Here is a 17751-nt window from a genome sequence, read left to right as displayed (position 1 = left end):
TTTACAATAATTATATATAAATTTAATAATAATTTAATTATGAGATTGTTTTTGGTCTATCTTTTTTTAAATGTCTCAAAATTATGTCATTTTTTTAACATCTTAAATTCTTTTTTTTAATATTTATTTTTACTTTTTGAAATTAACAATTAAGAAATTTTAATTTTATTAAAAAATTAAATTTAAATATTAAATATATTAAAATCAAAGTTTTTTTTTTTTAAATTCCATGAAAGTTAGTACATAATAAATATTTTATAATGGAGGGAGTAATAATTTTTATTTTTTATACATATTAAATATTAAATATATATATATATATACAAATATAAGAACTATTAATTTTAAGTTTAAAATTCACAATTTGAAAAATAATCCTAAAATCCCAAAGCAAGATATGATGAACTTTTCACACTCGAACAGTGTTGGAAACATCGCGTGGGGAAAAACAGGGTTAAAAGGACTTCTTTGGAATTAAAAACAAAAACAGAAAGAGACCAACAAAAAAAAACACTTTTAAACTTAAAAGCCTTCTTTGCTTTGTTTCTTTCTCTTTCCTCCGAAAGCCCAATAACAAATAGCAGTAAGGAAAAAGGAACTCTTCTGTTTCTCCACTTTCAGCCTAAATATCTATAGATCTATTTGTCTTTGCAAGAAAAAGGGTACTCTGTTTTTGTTTTATTGTGTTTTGTTTTCAAAGAGAGAAGTAGTCGGTTGATTAAGTTTAAGCTTTTATGGGGTCCATGAAGATTTCTCGGACATCTTATTCGCCTCGCTGCTTTCTTGTTTTTTCTCATACAACAAGCTGAAAAGCTTCACCTTTTGGCCCTTCTTTTTCGTTTCTTCAAAGGTTGTTCTTTGTCCAAAACTAAAGCTTTGGCGTTCTGGGTTTTCATTTTTTTTCTTCTTGTTAATTGTTTTGGATAGTATTGAGTTGTGTAACAAAAGAGATGCAATCGGGTCCGTCACAATCCGTGGTGAGTCTGATTCCCCAGCGGGTCCAATCTTTTCAATCTGCTGATACTAGAGGGAAGCATAGGATACAAGCTGAACTCAATAGGCTAGAACAAGAAGCTAGATTCTTAGAGGTTAGTGAAATGATCTTTTTTTTTTTTTGGGTTGTTCGTTTAGCTACTGAAATGTTGGTTTTCTTGTTTTGAGTGTTTGATTTTTAATTGTTCTGGATTGGATTGATTATCTGATTGTGTCTTTGAATTTGAAATGATAAATCTTGAAGTTAGGTTGTGAGTGGTGTCAGTATATAATTTATAGCAGACAGATTGAATTCAATTGCCTATTTGTTGTCTTTGTTCAAGTCACCTGAATTTTGTCTCTTGTTTTGGAATTTTCAAGTTGGATATTGAGCAAATGCCATTGAATTAAATCCTTTTGCTATCCAAAGAAATCATTTTACTTTTTTGATTGTCAGGGGTATTAAATCTAGAAAACCTGACGTATATTGTATTGCTTTAGATCACCTTCAATGCATAGGTGGTCTCTTGGTCTGACAAGTTAAGCCTTCTGGTATCATCAGAAATTCTCTTAACTACGGTAGCTCTATTCTTCACTTCCATCAAATCAACTTCTTTGCTTTAATTCAGTAGGGCCTTAGTTTCTGATTTCAGATTGACTATTCAATGGCTTCTTCCTCTGGTAGAACTGCTATCTTTACTGTTCTCAGCTGTGATTTCATTGATGTCACTAGCCTATCTGGAAGCCCTTATGTTTAAAGCATCTTACTGCAAACACTAAGTTAGAATTTGTGATGTACTAGTATTTCTTTATGAGATACAATGACTTTAAGAGCTTGCAGTTCATGTTAGGTAGCTAGGTCTCCAACGTCTAAAATTTTGATTTTTGAGCCCCTTTTAGTTTATGCTCACTTTCACTGATTTATTTACACCTCATCACCCTGCAATTTTGGTTTATTTCCATTCAGATACATGGTGGCTGTAGTTTGTTATGTCAGACTTGTTGAAATTTCCGTTACCTTTATACTTTTTCAACCTTTTGGAACAAACAATGGTGTTCTGCCCTTATAATCTGTTGGGATAAAATATGCATCCAGCAAAGATAAGCTTACGCTGTTACTTACATTAACTTGTAATAATATGAATGTTATTGCTTCATTTGTGAAGCTTAATAATTTACCTTCACCAAAATGGCAGGGAGTCTTCTTCCAAAAGTTACTTGTTCCAGGCCAGAACAATTGAATTTTGAAATTTTGTTTAGGTTGGAATTAGTATTGTGATTTATCCATAAAAAGTTACTGGTTAGTTTCTATGAATGTGCAAGAGGGAGGGAATTTATTATACCAGCTTTGTATTCGCAACCAGGTGGACATCCCTTTAAGTGGATTTTATATGTTTTTGCTGACAATTAGGACGGGATAAAGATGGAGTGTGTTTCTTATTATAATCCCAAGCTAAAGTTGTAGTTTTCCTTCAAAAATTCCTATTCAACTGCAGTTGCTCCCACTTCTTTATATGATTTATGTTCCTCTGATTGCACTTCAAATCTTTGTCTTTTTTGCCGTGGTCCGTGTGTCTTGATTGTTAAGGCATTTTTCTAAACTTTGGTTAAATACTTAAATTAGTTATTTATTTGCTTATGTTTTCTTTCTTTTATAGATTGGAAGAGGCAACATAAGTTGTTAATCAGTTTAGGTTGCTTTCTCATACTTCCATCGGAAATTGTATAGTCTGTCAGTTGGAGCCAGAACCCAATGATTTTGGCTGCAATAACTGAAGCCTTCTCGGAAAATTTCAGTTTCTACCATGATAATATATTTGAGAAAAATTGAAGATGCTGATTAACTTGAATTACGAAATTTTTTTTCCTGTTTTACAATGAGAATCTGTCCAATAACTGTAATTTCATGCAGTCTTGTATATTGAAAGTTGGAAAATATTGATGTGGCCATCATTTTGAGAAATTTGTTGAGTTGATGTTTCATACTTTACCTTATAAACTTAAGATTAGAATATAGAATGTCTTTTTGCCTATAGGTTCTTATCATTTGATCTGATCCTACTACAAATACTGGAGTAATTACTATTTTTGTTTCCTTCCATTATGTTCTGTGTATACACTGTACAGGAAGAGTTGGAGCAGATAGAAAGGATGGAGAAGGCATCAGCTGCATGCAAAGAGTTAGTATGAAGAATACTTGGTATTCATTTCCTATCTTAGTATGAAAATTAAGGGCAAAGCTGATTCAAATTTGATTTCGTATGCATAACAGGATGCTGAGTAATGTGGAAAGTAGACCTGATCCTCTACTCCCCATGTAATACATGCATCTCTTCAACATTCCTTTTCTCATTTCATTTTTGTTGTAATTCTTCTCAAAATATTTCTTACAATTCCTGAAAATTGTCTTCATCATTGGTTTTCAGAACAAATGGCCCTCTAAATCCTTTGTGGGATCGATGGTTTGAAGGCCCTCAGGAAGCTCAAGGTTGCAAATGTTGCAAATGTTGCAAATGTTGCAAATGTTGGATACTGTGACAGTGTTGCTGATTTGAAGAGTTGACTGTTACTAGTGTTGATGGTTATGAAATATTTCGTTGTGCAGAAAATGACAATTTTACAGCAATTTTTTTTAATCCTATTTATTGCAACATTTTCTTCTCTGTCATTGGTTAAGTGAAAAGCTTCATAGTGCAGAAAATGTCAATTTCTTCAAGCAAATTGAAATGTGAAAACAATGTACAAAACTGACAAAAGCTCATACAGCAGATGTTACACAAAAGTTGACCGTTTCAGTCATCGGAATCCATAATATATGAAAAATGAATTCTCTTTGATTGAAATCTCCTTTTCAACTTGGTGCTTTCCCAGTAACATGCTGGGCAATCCAGCCTAGACCATCGTACAAACCGTCTCCAGTAAGTGCACAGCAGGCTTGGATGTGCCAGTCATGATTTTTTATGCTGTGCAGCGAAAGGGCATCAGTGATCTCAACTGGGGTCATTGCATCCTTTAAATCTTGTTTATTTGCAAACACAAGTATAACAGAATGTTGAAGGTCCTCATGTCCAAGCAACCTGAAGAGCTCATCCTTCATAATGGTGATCCTGGACCTATCCGTGCTGTCTATCACAACAATAACAGCATGAGTTCCCCGATAATATGTTGCCCATGATGTTCTTAGTCTTTCTTGCCCACCAAGATCCCAGACCTGAGGCAAATACAAATATTTAGGTGCCCAGCTGATTCGTAAAATCTAAATGAAACCATCACATTCAACCCCCACCGATCTATGTACACTAGATGCTAATTTTAGTTTAGCACACAATCCAATAAGAAAAGAATATACTGAGCTATGTCCTATCTAGTTGGTAGTCTCAATTTCTTTTCTTAGGGTGAATCTCATAATCAAAGTACTGCTTGAAAATTGGATCTTCATAAATGACAAGCTAAAACTATAGCAAGAACAAGATCAACAAGACCTGACGGAATTAGTCAGGTTATCAAAATTGGACCTTCATAAAGGACAAGCAGGTAGAATTTGCTAGCTAAATTGCATTCTGCCATCAAATTCCCTCATATTATATTAATTTGCAAACTAAAAGAAAAAGAAAGACTAACTCAACTCGGACAATTAAATTAAATTAAATACAAAGAAAAAACAAGAATGGATTAAGAACAGATCCATCCGATTGACATAGTGAAAAAAGGCAGCATGCCTAATTGACATATTTAACGTGTCTCTGTCTCTTTACTTCAATGCATATATTATAAAGGGAAAAACATTCATGTGCCATTTTCAATATAATCATTTACAGCCAAAAGGACTCTTGGAACCTATGATGAAAAAGGGATAAATGTCTATATCCATCCTATAGGGCAAACATATACTCTAGTGAAACCACACAATGCAGTGTTCTGCTCAGAAAACTATAAAGCATGTTGTGGAACCAATAAAAGGACCTTATAGTTTTGTAAGTAGGCAGAACCAAAGCTCTAGATGCACCATTAGTTTATGGATAAACTGCTATAACTGCTTGGATAACAATGCAAAGCAGGCTTCCGACTAACGACAGGATGGCAAAGTGGGGGATTCAGACAGATGAGGTTTGTGTACTATGTAGGCAGGAGAAAGAAACCAGGGATCATAAGTTTTTCAGCTGCAATTATTCAAAGGAGGTTTGGAGGCAAGTACTGTACCAATGTAACCTGCACAGAAAGTTGCTGGATGGGACAATGAAGTGCAATGGGCTGTAACTAGGCTCGAATGGAAGGCATTAATTTCTGTAATCCTTCGACTGGCATTGGGGGGCGTATATATATTGCATAGGGGTACATATATTGGATATGGGCAGAATGGCATAAGAGGATCTACAAGTCAGGAGAAACAGCAGGGGACATGATCCTATGACAGATTAGAGATGTGGTCAGGCTACGCTTAGTTGGACTTAAAAGTATTGCTTTTGATCATGTAAACCAAGAATTGTGTAAGAGATGGGAGCTAAGTAGAGATATGTTTGATCTGTAACTTGGTAGCAGGTTTACTGCTTCTTGTTACTTGTTAGCAGAGCTTCTGCTTCTTGGATAATGAAAATGCTACTTATCCAAAAAAAAAAAGAAAAGAATAAAAATGGGTAAAACAGATTCGTGACACATCAAAATAGTACAACCATAGCCATATTGCATATCTAAATCCTCATCCGATTCTTAAAAGCACACCTCTATAGCCAAAATAAACAACAAAATTCCTCCTCCAGTACAAAACAAGAATAATCTGCTTTCCAAGTTTCCGGTGAACCATTATGAATAATACTTCAAACACGGCACCCTAACCAGAGATCAAAGCTACCATTCGGCCAAGATTATGCATCAAACAAGTTGCAAATGCTAATTCCTAAGTACCAAAATCTACGTACAAACTAACTTCCCTCTAAATATGAGGATTCAGTTCATAATGCTCATAAAAAATCACAATAAAAATTCATTCACCATGTTTCAAGATCAACAAAAATCCCATTCCGGTGGCTATATAATCACAACATGAAAACTATTTCCACAAAATTTAATAAAAAAAGATTTAAAAAAGAAAGCCCAGAAATTAAATCATCGAGAAATAGGAAATAAAATCTCAAAGTAAAAAAAAAAAAGAAAAAGAAAAGAAAGAGAGAAAAGATTACCTCGAAGCGGATGTTTTTATAAACAAGCTCTTCAACGTTGCTACCAACAGTAGGATGGGTAGTAACGACATCACCAAGGTGAAGCTTGTAAAGCGTCGTCGTTTTGCCTGCATTATCCAACCCCACCACCACAATCTTATATTCCTTTGCGGGAAATAACATGAACCAAAACTTCGATATGAAAGCCCCCATCTTTTTTGCTTCCTTCAAAAAAAAAAAAAATGAAACCTTCGTACCTTAAATCGATCAAAGAAACGAATCTAACAAAATAAATAAATAAAAATCCCATTATTTTACCTGAATTGAGAGATTTGATTGTGGTGATGATGGACAGTGGTGATGGAGGTGATAGCGTGGATCGTGAAGGAATAGAAACGGATTTTATGGGGGAATGGAGAGAAATTCCGATTTTCTTTTTTTTTTTGAATGTTAGAAGAAAGCAGAAAATTATTTGCGGGGAAGAGAGGCATACAGGTAATTGCTGTCCTTGACACGGTTGCTGCTGTCCTGTATGCCTAGTGCTGATTACGTGGTGCTTTGCCATTATTATTATTATTTTTTTACAAATATTGTGCTCACACATTTGGAATTCTTTGTAAGTTATTCTCCTTTTTTTTTTTTTTTTTTTTTACAAAAGTTTTTCTTTTAATAACAAATATTCCCATCTTTCAATTTTGGATCTCTGATTTTCCATATTAATGCAACTTACATTTATTTCCTTATTTTATTAATTATCAAATGACAAAATGCAGTTATAGTACTATAAATTTTTTTTTGAAATTATAATAGTACAATATTTGGTTTTGAAAATAGTTTTGTTTATTTGGTAAAGATAATGGCTTAAAATCATTAGTAATTTTTCAGATTATAAAAGAATTAGACAAATGAAAGCCCAAAATTGACCAATTTGAAAAAACTAAAATTAGGAAATTAGGGCAATATAAAATTTTTAAAACTTTTGGGGAAATAGTTAAATATGATTTTAAAATTATTAAAGAAATTATATGTAATTAATTGGAATCAATAAAAGCTTTAACAAATCACAATTTTTTTTTTTTTATAATTTCAACGAATCAATTCAAATTTTTTTCTAATCAATTGTCTGAACAATACAAATATTGATTCGACTCTAATTAAGGATCAATCCAGATTTAATGTTGCTCATAAATTTTAAAAAATTAGTTGATGTTGTATAAAATAATAATATATATAGAAAAATATGAACGCATTCTCGTAAGTAAAATTGTTTTGATATACTATTTATATTGATTGTATTTTTTTAATAAAATTAATCAAATTAAAAAATTAAAAAAAGATAAAAAAAATAAAAACAAATGGGAATGACACATGGTATTTTAATTGGTTATATTTTTTCATAAATTTATCCAATAAAAATTAAAAATTAAAAATAAAAAAAATAAAAAAAATAAAAAAAGTAAAAATGAGAAATAAAAACTCACAAAAATTATCACATTAATACTCATATTGAGTTTAAAATATTAATTTATTAAATTAAAAAAATAATTTTATTAATATAGTATATATAATTAAATAAATAATAAAATATAAAATTATATATATATATATATATATCTTGAAATAACTCAAAATAAAATATTTTAAATATATTTTCGACGCAAATTTGTTTCTTTTAAAAAAGAAATACTCAGCTTGCCTTAAGGTATATTATTGGAAAACAAAATAATTAAATACCCATTTGACCTGTCTCAAAATAAAATATTATAAAAATATATAAATATTTAAAAAAAAAAGAAAAGAAAGAAAAAGTAATAAAAAAGATAAAAAAGAAAGAAATAAAAAAGAAGAAAATAAATAACATGACATATGATTTAAAATCTTAAAAAATATTTATTAAATATAAATAATAAAAAATTGGCATGTCTTTATCATCAAATGAATCATATAAAAAATAAATTTAAAATCTTAAAAAAAAGTAAAAAATAAAAAAATTTTGAGTCTCACTTAAAAAATAAAATTTAAAAAAGAATTTATTAAATATAAAAAAATTACAAAAAAAATAAAAAAGTGAAACATTGAGTAAATTTTGATCATATATGTATATTACAAAAATTTAAAAATAATAGATATTTTTTCCTAAAGCCTAAATATCTTCAGTGTGCCGGAAAATCAAATGTTCTCTCCACGATCTATTCTTCCACTTCGGCAAGGCCCAAACTAAAGCAGTTTTTAAGCCCAGAAGTCCAGTTCTTTCATAGATCCACTCCAGTGATTCAATCTCATCGTAAACCTTTAAACTTCCACGTTCTCAAAATTACAAAGCCAAAGCCCCTTTATTCTCCAACACCCCCTAATTTTAGCTAACCAAAATTAGCCACGTAATCGAAAAGATTGCACCCGATCTCATCCTAGCACTCCTGAACCCAACCTGCCACTTCCTAGTGCTTCCTAGATTTTTTTGCCGTTTAACAGTCCTCGAAGATCTGTTTGGCAAACAGCAGAAAAAAGCATTTTTTTTTGTCAGCTGCCTACTCACTTGGCGACATTTCCCAAGCTCCAAACACGGTTCTTCTCCTCGGTTTATCCGCCTCCCTCCTTGTCAATTTCCCCTTAAGAACTGGAAAAATAAGAGAAATAGAGAACTTCCAGTTCACTTGCTCCGAACATTTCCGGCCACCGGCAACTGTTTTCTTTTCCGGTAACAATGTCGCAGTCCCTTCAGTTCTTGACTCCCTCTCGTTCTCCTTATCTCATTCTCCCGAAACTTCCGGCGACGTCCTATCTCCGGATCCCCGTAATTAACCTCCCGACCAAAAAATACTTTATCACGATCACAAAATCGTTATCTTCAGATCTCAATGCCACGTCATCGCAAGTCCTGGCTTCCGGCAACGGCCAGAGCGGAGTTGCAAGGGTTTTATCAGCGGACAATGTGGGGGCGATTCCGTCTCCTGCTCCTTTGGATTCCGGAGCGGCGGCGGCAATCGAGGTGGATGCGGTGACGGAGACGGAGCTGAAGGAGAACGGATTCCGGAGCACGAGGCGGACGAAGATTATCTGCACGATCGGTCCAGCCACATGCGGGTTCGAGCAGCTGGAAGCGTTGGCTGTCGGAGGCATGAACGTGGCTCGAATCAACATGTGCCACGGCACACGCGAGTGGCATCAAACGGTGATCAAGCGGGTAAGAAGACTCAACGAAGAGAAAGGCTTCGCCGTAGCTATTATGATGGATACTGAAGGTAGCGAGATCCACATGGGAGATCTTGGTGGCGCTGCCTCCACCAAAGCTGAGGTAAAAATAAAAATGAGAGATTTTTTTGAAAAAATAAAAAATTATTTCATTAATTTTGAATTATTTATTTTTGAATATAGGATGGAGAAATCTGGACATTTAGTGTTAGAGCTTTTGGTTCCATGCTGCCAGAGCGAACAATTAATGTGAATTATGACGGTTTTGCTGAAGGTTTGTAATCTTATTTTTTAGTCAAAGAAAAAGTAATTATAAGCAAATTGATTTATTGGTGATTTAAATAAGATTGTTTGATGTTGGTATATAGATGTGAAAGTTGGGGATGACCTTTTGGTTGACGGTGGAATGGTGAGGTTTGAGGTGATCAAGAAGATTGGTCCTGATGTTAAGTGCAGGTGTACCGATCCGGGGTTGTTGCTACCGCGAGCTAATTTGACGTTCTGGAGGGATGGGAGCCTTGTTCGTGAGCGTAATGCTATGCTTCCTACCATTTCTTCCAAGGTTGTTACTTGTTTCTTTCTTTTGTTCTTTGAATTTTATTACTTGGTATTGAATAATCTATATAGTATATAGTAGCAATGGAATCTGACATTAGGCATTGATGACATTATAGGTTTTATAGTCTCTTTGAATTAACCCTGCGTTTGTTTGAATTATTCTATATCCTACAGTCCTACACACTGGTATTAAATTATTTGATTTGTTAAACATTGTCTTGAGCTTCTTTGAATGAAATCAATGTGTGTAGCATTTTCTTTTTCCATACAATCATAAGGAATTGGTTTGTGTAATGTTGCAGAAATAAGTCCAATGATATACTAAAAAGTTAATGAACAATAGTCATAAATTATAGATGGAAATCTGTTTCAAGTGCAGTAGGATAGCTAATCCAACTCATTTAACCCAGCAATGGTGATTTTGCGATCTGATTTTGCCATTTATTCTGTAGGTTCTCATGATTTTGAAACTTTTATGTTTGAGTTTTTAAGCCTGTGTCTTTGTTGTATGCCTCCATGAATGTGTAACATTCATTTAATTACCTTCTTGTTCTGTTGTGCTGCCTGCTTGGTTGTGTATCTGTAAATGATGAAGCACTTATCTAGAAACAAAAATTTTTTTGCCTGGTTGCCTGATCAAGCTTTGTTTCCACTTCAGGATTGGTTGGACATCGATTTTGGCATTGCAGAAGGTGTTGATTTTATTGCAATATCCTTTGTCAAATCTGCTGAAGTGATTAATCATCTTAAAAGCTATATTGCTGCTAGGTCACGTGGTAGGTAAGTATCATACATGGCGTTGCATTCTTGGAAGTATGGAATGCTTGTGGTCAATTCTGATAATCTTTTATGGGTTTTTGAGCTTCTACTTTGACATACTTGTATTCCACTTTCAACAGTTGCAAATTAGAAACAGAGACTGAAATTTAATACTCTTTTTGTAACATAAATTCTAGTGTTCCAAAAACTAGTAACATGTATCAATCTGGTTTTTTTTTTTTGCTGAAAGTGGCATCTCAATTTTGTGCAGTGACATAGCTGTCATTGCAAAGATAGAGAGTATTGACTCATTAAAGAACTTAGAAGAAATTATCCAAGCATCAGATGGAGCTATGGTTGCCAGAGGAGACTTGGGTGCTCAGATACCACTGGAACAGGTTCCATCGGCTCAGCAGAAGATTGTCCATTTATGCAGGCAGCTAAATAAGCCAGTGATCGTTGCCTCCCAGCTACTTGAATCAATGATTGAATACCCTACACCCACCCGAGCTGAAGTTGCTGATGTTTCTGAAGCGGTGAGGCAGCGAGCTGATGCTTTAATGCTTTCTGGTGAGTCTGCTATGGGACAGTACCCTGAAAAGGCATTGGCTGTTCTGAGAAGTGTTAGCGTAAGAATAGAGAAGTGGTGGAGGGAGGAAAAACGCCATGAGGCTATGCAACTGCCAGATGTAGGAACATCATTTGCAGATAAAATCTCAGAAGAGATTTGTAATTCTGCGGCGAAGATGGGTAAGATTTTTTTATTCTGTAATATATTTATCTGTGCATACATACATACATACATATCACACACACACACATGCATATATATATATATGTATATATATATATATATATATATATATACACATACATACATACATACATATGTGTGTGTACACACACACACACATACATACATTCATGTGTGTATATATATAACCTGTATCTATGTATTTTCTTTCTTCATTGAATTGACTGTGGTGCAAAGTACAAAAAATATTTTACATCTTGAGACTTTTAAAACTTTGAATGTTCTGTATACACATTATAGCTCTTTGAATATTTGAGGGAAAATTTTATATAAACTGGTAGGGTGAATGTTGTGGAAAGAATCTTTGCAAATTCATGTCATTTATGTGTTCTTTTTCTTTCTTCAAGTGATTAAATTTTGGGGCATTTGAATGATTTGGGCTACTTTCATGAGTTCATTTCAATATGAGATTATTTCTTTTATTGAGTTTATTTAAAATGTTAATAATTCTTGTTCAAGTAATGAATTTTGGAATGCAATCAACATGGAATTTTGGTAGATAGCTTCACTTCTCAAAGTATCTCAAGTTAATTTGAAGAAGACCTGCATAGTTTGCTCAATGTCTCATTAAAGCTGGTGGATTGAGTAAACTATGATTAATGTGTAACTGCATACAACTTTTCAACTTTTCTCCTGGGACTGTTATCTTCTCTTCCTCCTCCCTCTCCCTTTTTCTCCTGATGATGATGATACTGGTTTTCATTCTCTCTTGTTCTCCTCTGTTATATTTTTTCCCAAAAGATGTAGCAAAATTTTTTTGGTGTAGATGAATAGATGACTCAATGTCACCCATCAGCTAAGTGAGTGGTTACCCTTAGAGGTGGCAATTGGGTTGGTGGGGTCATATTTCAGGTCGAGAGAAATTCAAGTCTTTCGAGTTACTTAGGTTCGGGTCATTTTGATCCAAATTGTTAAGTTTTAAAGTCAAATGAATTTAATTTTGGATTAGACTTTTGAGTTGTTTAGGTTCAAATTATGGACTTCTCCTAGTCAAATCGGGTTGGTTTGGGCTGATTTTTCAGGTCTAGATCAGCTTTGCCAGCTTTAGTCACACCTTTTCGGAAACTGGAGCTGATAGATATACAATGTTTTATTTTGAGTCATTTTTCTTTAATTTTGGTCTTGATGTTAGTTTGGTTGTGATCTGCAGCTAACAATTTAGAGGTGGATGCCATTTTTGTCTACACAAAGACAGGCCACATGGCATCTCTCCTGTCACGTTGTCGACCGGATTGCCCCATCTTTGCTTTTACAACCACAACTTCTGTTCGGAGGCGTCTGAACCTACAATGGGGTCTGATACCCTTCCGACTGAGCTTTTCCGATGATATGGAAAGCAACCTTAACAAAACCTTCTCGTTACTCAAGGCCAGGGGAATGATCAAATCAGGTGACCTTGTAATTGCTGTCTCAGACATGTTGCAGTCCATCCAAGTCATGAATGTTCCTTAAAAACTCAGTATGATTCAGATTATGGTCATTTTGCAACCCTGCCCCTCGACTGTTTTACGCATTAGACTGCCTGTATCCTTCATTATCTGTTCAACTTGATTACTGTTAGAAAGAAAATTATGCCAGAGAAAAACGAGGATCAATCATGAGCATTGTCTTGTTCTAACTATGGCTCTTAGCCACAACAACCAAATCTACAGTATGGCACATCTCACACTTTTGTACTTTAGATGTTCTATATTGTTGGTGTTGGGGCTGGGGCTGCGGCTGGGTCATGCCAACACAATTTCAAAATCTATTTATTTCACTTTGATAGTTTTATAGAGTGTTCTCCCGAACCTGAAAGGAAAAGCTGTAATTTTCTTTTGTCTTTTGTCAGTATATTTTGGGATTTTAAAGGAAATGTAGCTCATCTATGTCAGCCTTATGATATTCAACAAGAATTTCTGTTTCAATAAAACCGTTTGTTATTTCGAATCTTATCAACTCTCTCAGGCAGTCTTTTTTGTAAATTCTTACATGTTAACCTGGCAATTTATATATGATTATCTATTTTGTATCTAACATTTGTAAAATATGAAAATTATTATATTACAATTCGAATCAATAAATTAAACATAAAATATATTTTATTTTTATTTTTATCAAGTTTATATAGTTTTTATTAAAATTTTAAGTTGTATCATTTTTCGTTCTTTTAGTATGATTTCATCATAACCCAATTAAAATTGTCAGCAAATAACATTAACCCCATCCAGACAATTCTCCTGAAATCCAACAGCAAATAACATTAACAGGTGATATTAAATGTTTAAAGCATTGACCCAGGCTAGAGCCCGAGAGTTTCAAAGCTCTGAATTAATTGCAACTACCTAATTACAGTTTGGCTGTCCGATTGAAGCAAAAGAGAAATAAAGGATTACTAGTCTATGATTTTGACTTGATAAGGCTTTTCAAAGACTATTTAATTTGATTCAGACTGTTGAAAAAAAAATTGTGATAATGGTTAAATCCGAGCCTCCTTCATGGCTTCAAAACTGGGCTGACAAATGTGCGACCATGGCAAGTGTTATGGCCTGTACGATTGGGGCTTAAGTTTAAAGTTTTGATTTGACAAAATTTATATGTTCGATTCTTACATAAACAATCCACCAAAAGTTTAATCCTAAATTAAACATTTAGTGATCCTTATAAAAATACACAAAACTCTCTAGTTCATATTGTATGGTAATTTTGTAAGATTCCCATCTTCTTTTTTTTTCTCTTATGTTTTCTTTTTGGCACAATCAGTAATTGAAACTGATTTTTCATTCAAAAACATTACAAGAAACTAGAAAGTTCAAAGAGTGAAAAGGAAGAAAAAGAAAAGAAAAAAAGGGCAAGAGGTAAAGAATAATAGTAGTACTTTTGCAGTGCAATTTTTAGATTGAAGGTGATGCCATTGCCACAGAGCATGAGTATTTTTGGAACTATTATGCAGAGATGGCTTTAGATGCTTTCCTTCTTTCAGGCAGGTCCCTGCAATGCACATGTACCTTTGGTTATTTTCAGCCTTTTCTTTCTTTCTTTTTTTTTTTTCTCCAATTTGTAGTTGGGGAGATTGAATTAAGGCCTCCACATTTGTTCTGTTTTTCTTGTTTCTTCTTCTCTCCATCTGGTAATTATTGCTAAAAATCAAGAGGCTGAATAAATTTGGTACAATTGAAAAGGAGAAAAGTAAAATATGATACTTCAATTTTTATGTCCTTTTCTTTCTTTTTTTCAAATAATTTCTATCTCCTTTCTCTTTATTACAAGATCATCAAAATTACTCATAATCTCAATTACACAAATGACTTACTATTTGTGTCATTCTCTGACATGTGTCATTCTCTTAATCTTATTTCTTTAATCAAAATTTTACATACTAACTCTTACACAAATATAATGATTTTTTATTCAAACCATGGATTTGATGGATGCATCAAAATTTAAAATTTACTAATAGATCAAATGATTATCACATATTTATTAAGATATATTTAAAATAATTAATAAATTATTATGTAAATAAAAAACACCTGATAATATTTTTAAAACACTTATGAAATCTAAAAACTTCACCCATGATGTATAAAAAATAATCCAATTTGTAAATTTGTAACTACTCCTATAATATCCTATTTGAGAATTGGAGTAATCTATCTATTACTGATTTTAAATTAAAAAAAAAAAAAGAAAAGAAATTGCGTTGTCTTAAATCTAAATGGAAACAAGATAGGTAATGAGTAATGACTAGTCTGCTCAGATTAGTTTTCTCCATAGTACAACTTACATGGAGGTGGGCTCAAAGAGCCATCACATTTCAATTGAATGATTAAATGCAACCAGAATTTGATGCTCAGATTTACCAATACACCAAGAAAAAGGGTTGTGCAGGTTGACTTGAAACCCTATGCTTCACCTGCTTCACTGGGCCAAACTGCATTGTGATTCTGTTAACAACTTTGCCATCAATTTAAAAGTCTATCCCAATTTCCATTTCAACAATTGAAAAAGGTTTCACCCCAAAAAAAACATAAATAATTTTATATAATAATTGTTTTGGTAAAGTCACTAATTGACCACTAACACGAAGACACATGTAAGAATTATATTTAATTATTTGATTTTTTTTGTATAAAAGAAATCGTAGTTTAAAAATAAATCAAGGAATTACGAATTTATAAATATCAAAATTTGAACTTCAATTTTATTAAATACATCTCTTAAAAATAATTATATAAATTAATTGGATTAAAGTCTATTATTTACTTTTCTTATTTGTTTCATCTTTCCCTTTTTGAGTTTAAAATCATTATAGTTTTGTAAAATTGTAAATTAAAAATGGAATATATCAGACTAAAACGAAATGGTATATGTGAAAATAATTGTTTCTATGACATAGAAATATGCAATGGATTTATGTAATCATTAAATAATACTACGGATGTCTCACTCAAATCTACCCCACAAGTGGGCCAAAATTTTTTGGAGTTCTTCAACCTTACATGTTATAAGAACACTATCAAGAAACAGTTGAATTATGCAATTACTTGTGAGACAGTGTACCTAAGCCTCATTGTCAAGGAAAACAATGTTAGTACAAAGTTCTGTTTGGCTTTGCCCAAATAAAAATAAAATAAAATAATAGAGGAAAAATACTCAAAATAAGAATCCAACCACAACAGTTCCAAAAGGAAGGTGGGTTTTGGTGCGTTGAAAGGACAAAGACATAGTCATCTTCTCCATTATATTAATAAAATGAAATTTTTTTCATAGTTTTGGACACCAACTTTGTTGGAATTGATACAAACAAACAGGGTTTTCTTATGATATGATATTGTTTTTGTGTGAAGGGAAAAATAAACGAAAAAACTACAATTGAGCTTTTTTCATCATGATATTATTTTTTTATTAAAATCATTAAAATTTAAATTTTGATCATTGAAATTAAAAATTTAATATTTTATCAATAAATCAAATAACTTTTGATGATATTCTTCTTTTTTATATTATTATATCAACAAATCAATCGAATAATTATCCATGAACTTTTAATCAAGTTGAAGAGAAAAATAAAATCGAAGTTTTAGATTTCATTTAGCTAATTTATTTGAAAAAAAAAATTATTTTTTAGTAATGTCAATATATAGTGGTTTTTTCCCATCATAAAAGAAATTAATTTTATCATTTCATGACAATAGTGAGATCAAATGCATTGTTAATTTTTTTATAAAGGACATAGTTTAGGAATAGAAAAGAAAATTACAAGTATTGAAATTTGAATTTAAAATTTATTGAAGGTTATCTCTTAAAATTAATTGTATAAATTAATTAAATTAAGAGTTAGTTTAACATTGTTGTTGCAATTAAAAAAGTTTAGATAAGAAAAAATATGTTTAAAAAAGTGATGAGAAAAGTGTGATTAAAGATTTCAGGTATTTGTCCCAATCTTAGATTTTTGAAAGCTATGCTTTGTGGGAGTAAGTGAGTCTTATTTCTTATACAAGCGAGTAAATTTCAAGCTGCCTAGAAGGGTGGTTTTTGAGAACTAGTCCTAGTAAAAGTTAAGGAGTAAAGTTAAGAACAAGAAAAGTTACAGTAAGTATGGATAAAGAGCTTGACAGATTATGGCAGAACTTATGTTTAATAAAAGAGGAAAAAAAGAAGGTCAAAACAAAAATGATGGATACAAGAAATGAGGCAGAAAGAAGAAAAACATGGATGGTAAGTAAACTGTTTACATGGAAACATTTTGTGGAAAATCGATTCCTAATCATAGTTGATTAACTGTCATTCATTTAGTATTTTAGTTGTTTCCTAAATAAAAAGAATTTGGTTCATTGACCAAATTACTACTTAGTAGTTTCCATTTATTGTTAGAGGATTTTTAGGTAATTTATTATATTATCTCTAAGATATCATGAGATTTGTCAGATTTGATGTTTTAGCTTTATATTACTACTTGGTAGTTTTCATTTATTGTTAGAGGATTTTTAGGTAATTTATTATTATCTCTAAGGTATCATGGGATTTGTCAGATTTAATGTTTTAGCTATATATATCCTCTTATACTTTAAAAAGTTTCTTATAAGTTCATAAATAAAATTCTCATAAATTTCTTCATGGTATCAAAGCATTTATCCTAAATAATCAAAATCTATATTTTTTTTCTTTCTATCTTTCTATCTACATCATGGCCAGAAGTACAAGTGTGTCTGACCTCCTTATTATGTCTATCACTGGTCACAAACTCTATGGATAAAACTTCATCCAATGGTCTCAATCAGTGATGCTATTTGTCTGTGAAAAAGGTAAAAAAGATTT

General features: G+C 32.2%; 3 protein-coding genes across 4 annotated transcripts; 2 read left to right on the top strand and 1 right to left on the bottom strand.

Annotated features, from left to right (window-relative positions):
- Positions 1 to 492: 492 nt before the first annotated feature.
- LOC111279630 (guanine nucleotide-binding protein subunit gamma 2-like) lies at positions 493 to 3640 on the top strand. Its single transcript, XM_022866597.2, has 4 exons — positions 493 to 1088; positions 3100 to 3152; positions 3245 to 3289; positions 3399 to 3640. The coding sequence occupies exons 1-4, from the start codon at positions 951 to 953 to the stop codon at positions 3508 to 3510; spliced, it is 348 nt and encodes a 115-aa protein (XP_022722332.1). The 5' UTR covers positions 493 to 950; the 3' UTR covers positions 3511 to 3640.
- A 21-nt stretch (positions 3641 to 3661) lies between these two features.
- Positions 3662 to 6665, bottom strand: LOC111279629 (uncharacterized). 2 transcript variants are annotated; one of them, XM_089756311.1, is made up of 3 exons: positions 6447 to 6665; positions 6150 to 6349; positions 3662 to 4183 (listed from the first exon to the last, which is right to left on the bottom strand). In XM_089756311.1, exons 2-3 carry the CDS (start codon positions 6339 to 6341, stop codon positions 3824 to 3826), a joined length of 552 nt encoding a protein of 183 aa, XP_089612437.1. In that variant the 5' UTR covers positions 6342 to 6349; positions 6447 to 6665; the 3' UTR covers positions 3662 to 3823. The 2 variants fall into 2 exon arrangements, with proteins under 2 accessions (XP_089612437.1, XP_022722331.1); XM_022866596.2 differs by having other exon boundaries at positions 6150 to 6353; positions 6447 to 6663.
- Positions 6666 to 8605: 1940 nt separating this feature from the next.
- PKP-ALPHA (Pyruvate kinase family protein) lies at positions 8606 to 13383 on the top strand. The gene is made up of 6 exons (XM_022866801.2): positions 8606 to 9423; positions 9504 to 9594; positions 9689 to 9882; positions 10537 to 10658; positions 10909 to 11387; positions 12602 to 13383. The coding sequence occupies exons 1-6, from the start codon at positions 8833 to 8835 to the stop codon at positions 12901 to 12903; spliced, it is 1779 nt and encodes a 592-aa protein (XP_022722536.2). The 5' UTR covers positions 8606 to 8832; the 3' UTR covers positions 12904 to 13383.
- Positions 13384 to 17751: the final 4368 nt, after the last annotated feature.

This window comes from Durio zibethinus, chromosome 27, assembly GCF_047325235.1.
Source record: "Durio zibethinus cultivar Kanyao isolate XHJ-2024 chromosome 27, ASM4732523v1, whole genome shotgun sequence".
Taxonomy (NCBI): domain Eukaryota; kingdom Viridiplantae; phylum Streptophyta; class Magnoliopsida; order Malvales; family Malvaceae; genus Durio; species Durio zibethinus.
This window is presented reverse-complemented; position numbering and strand designations above follow the sequence as displayed.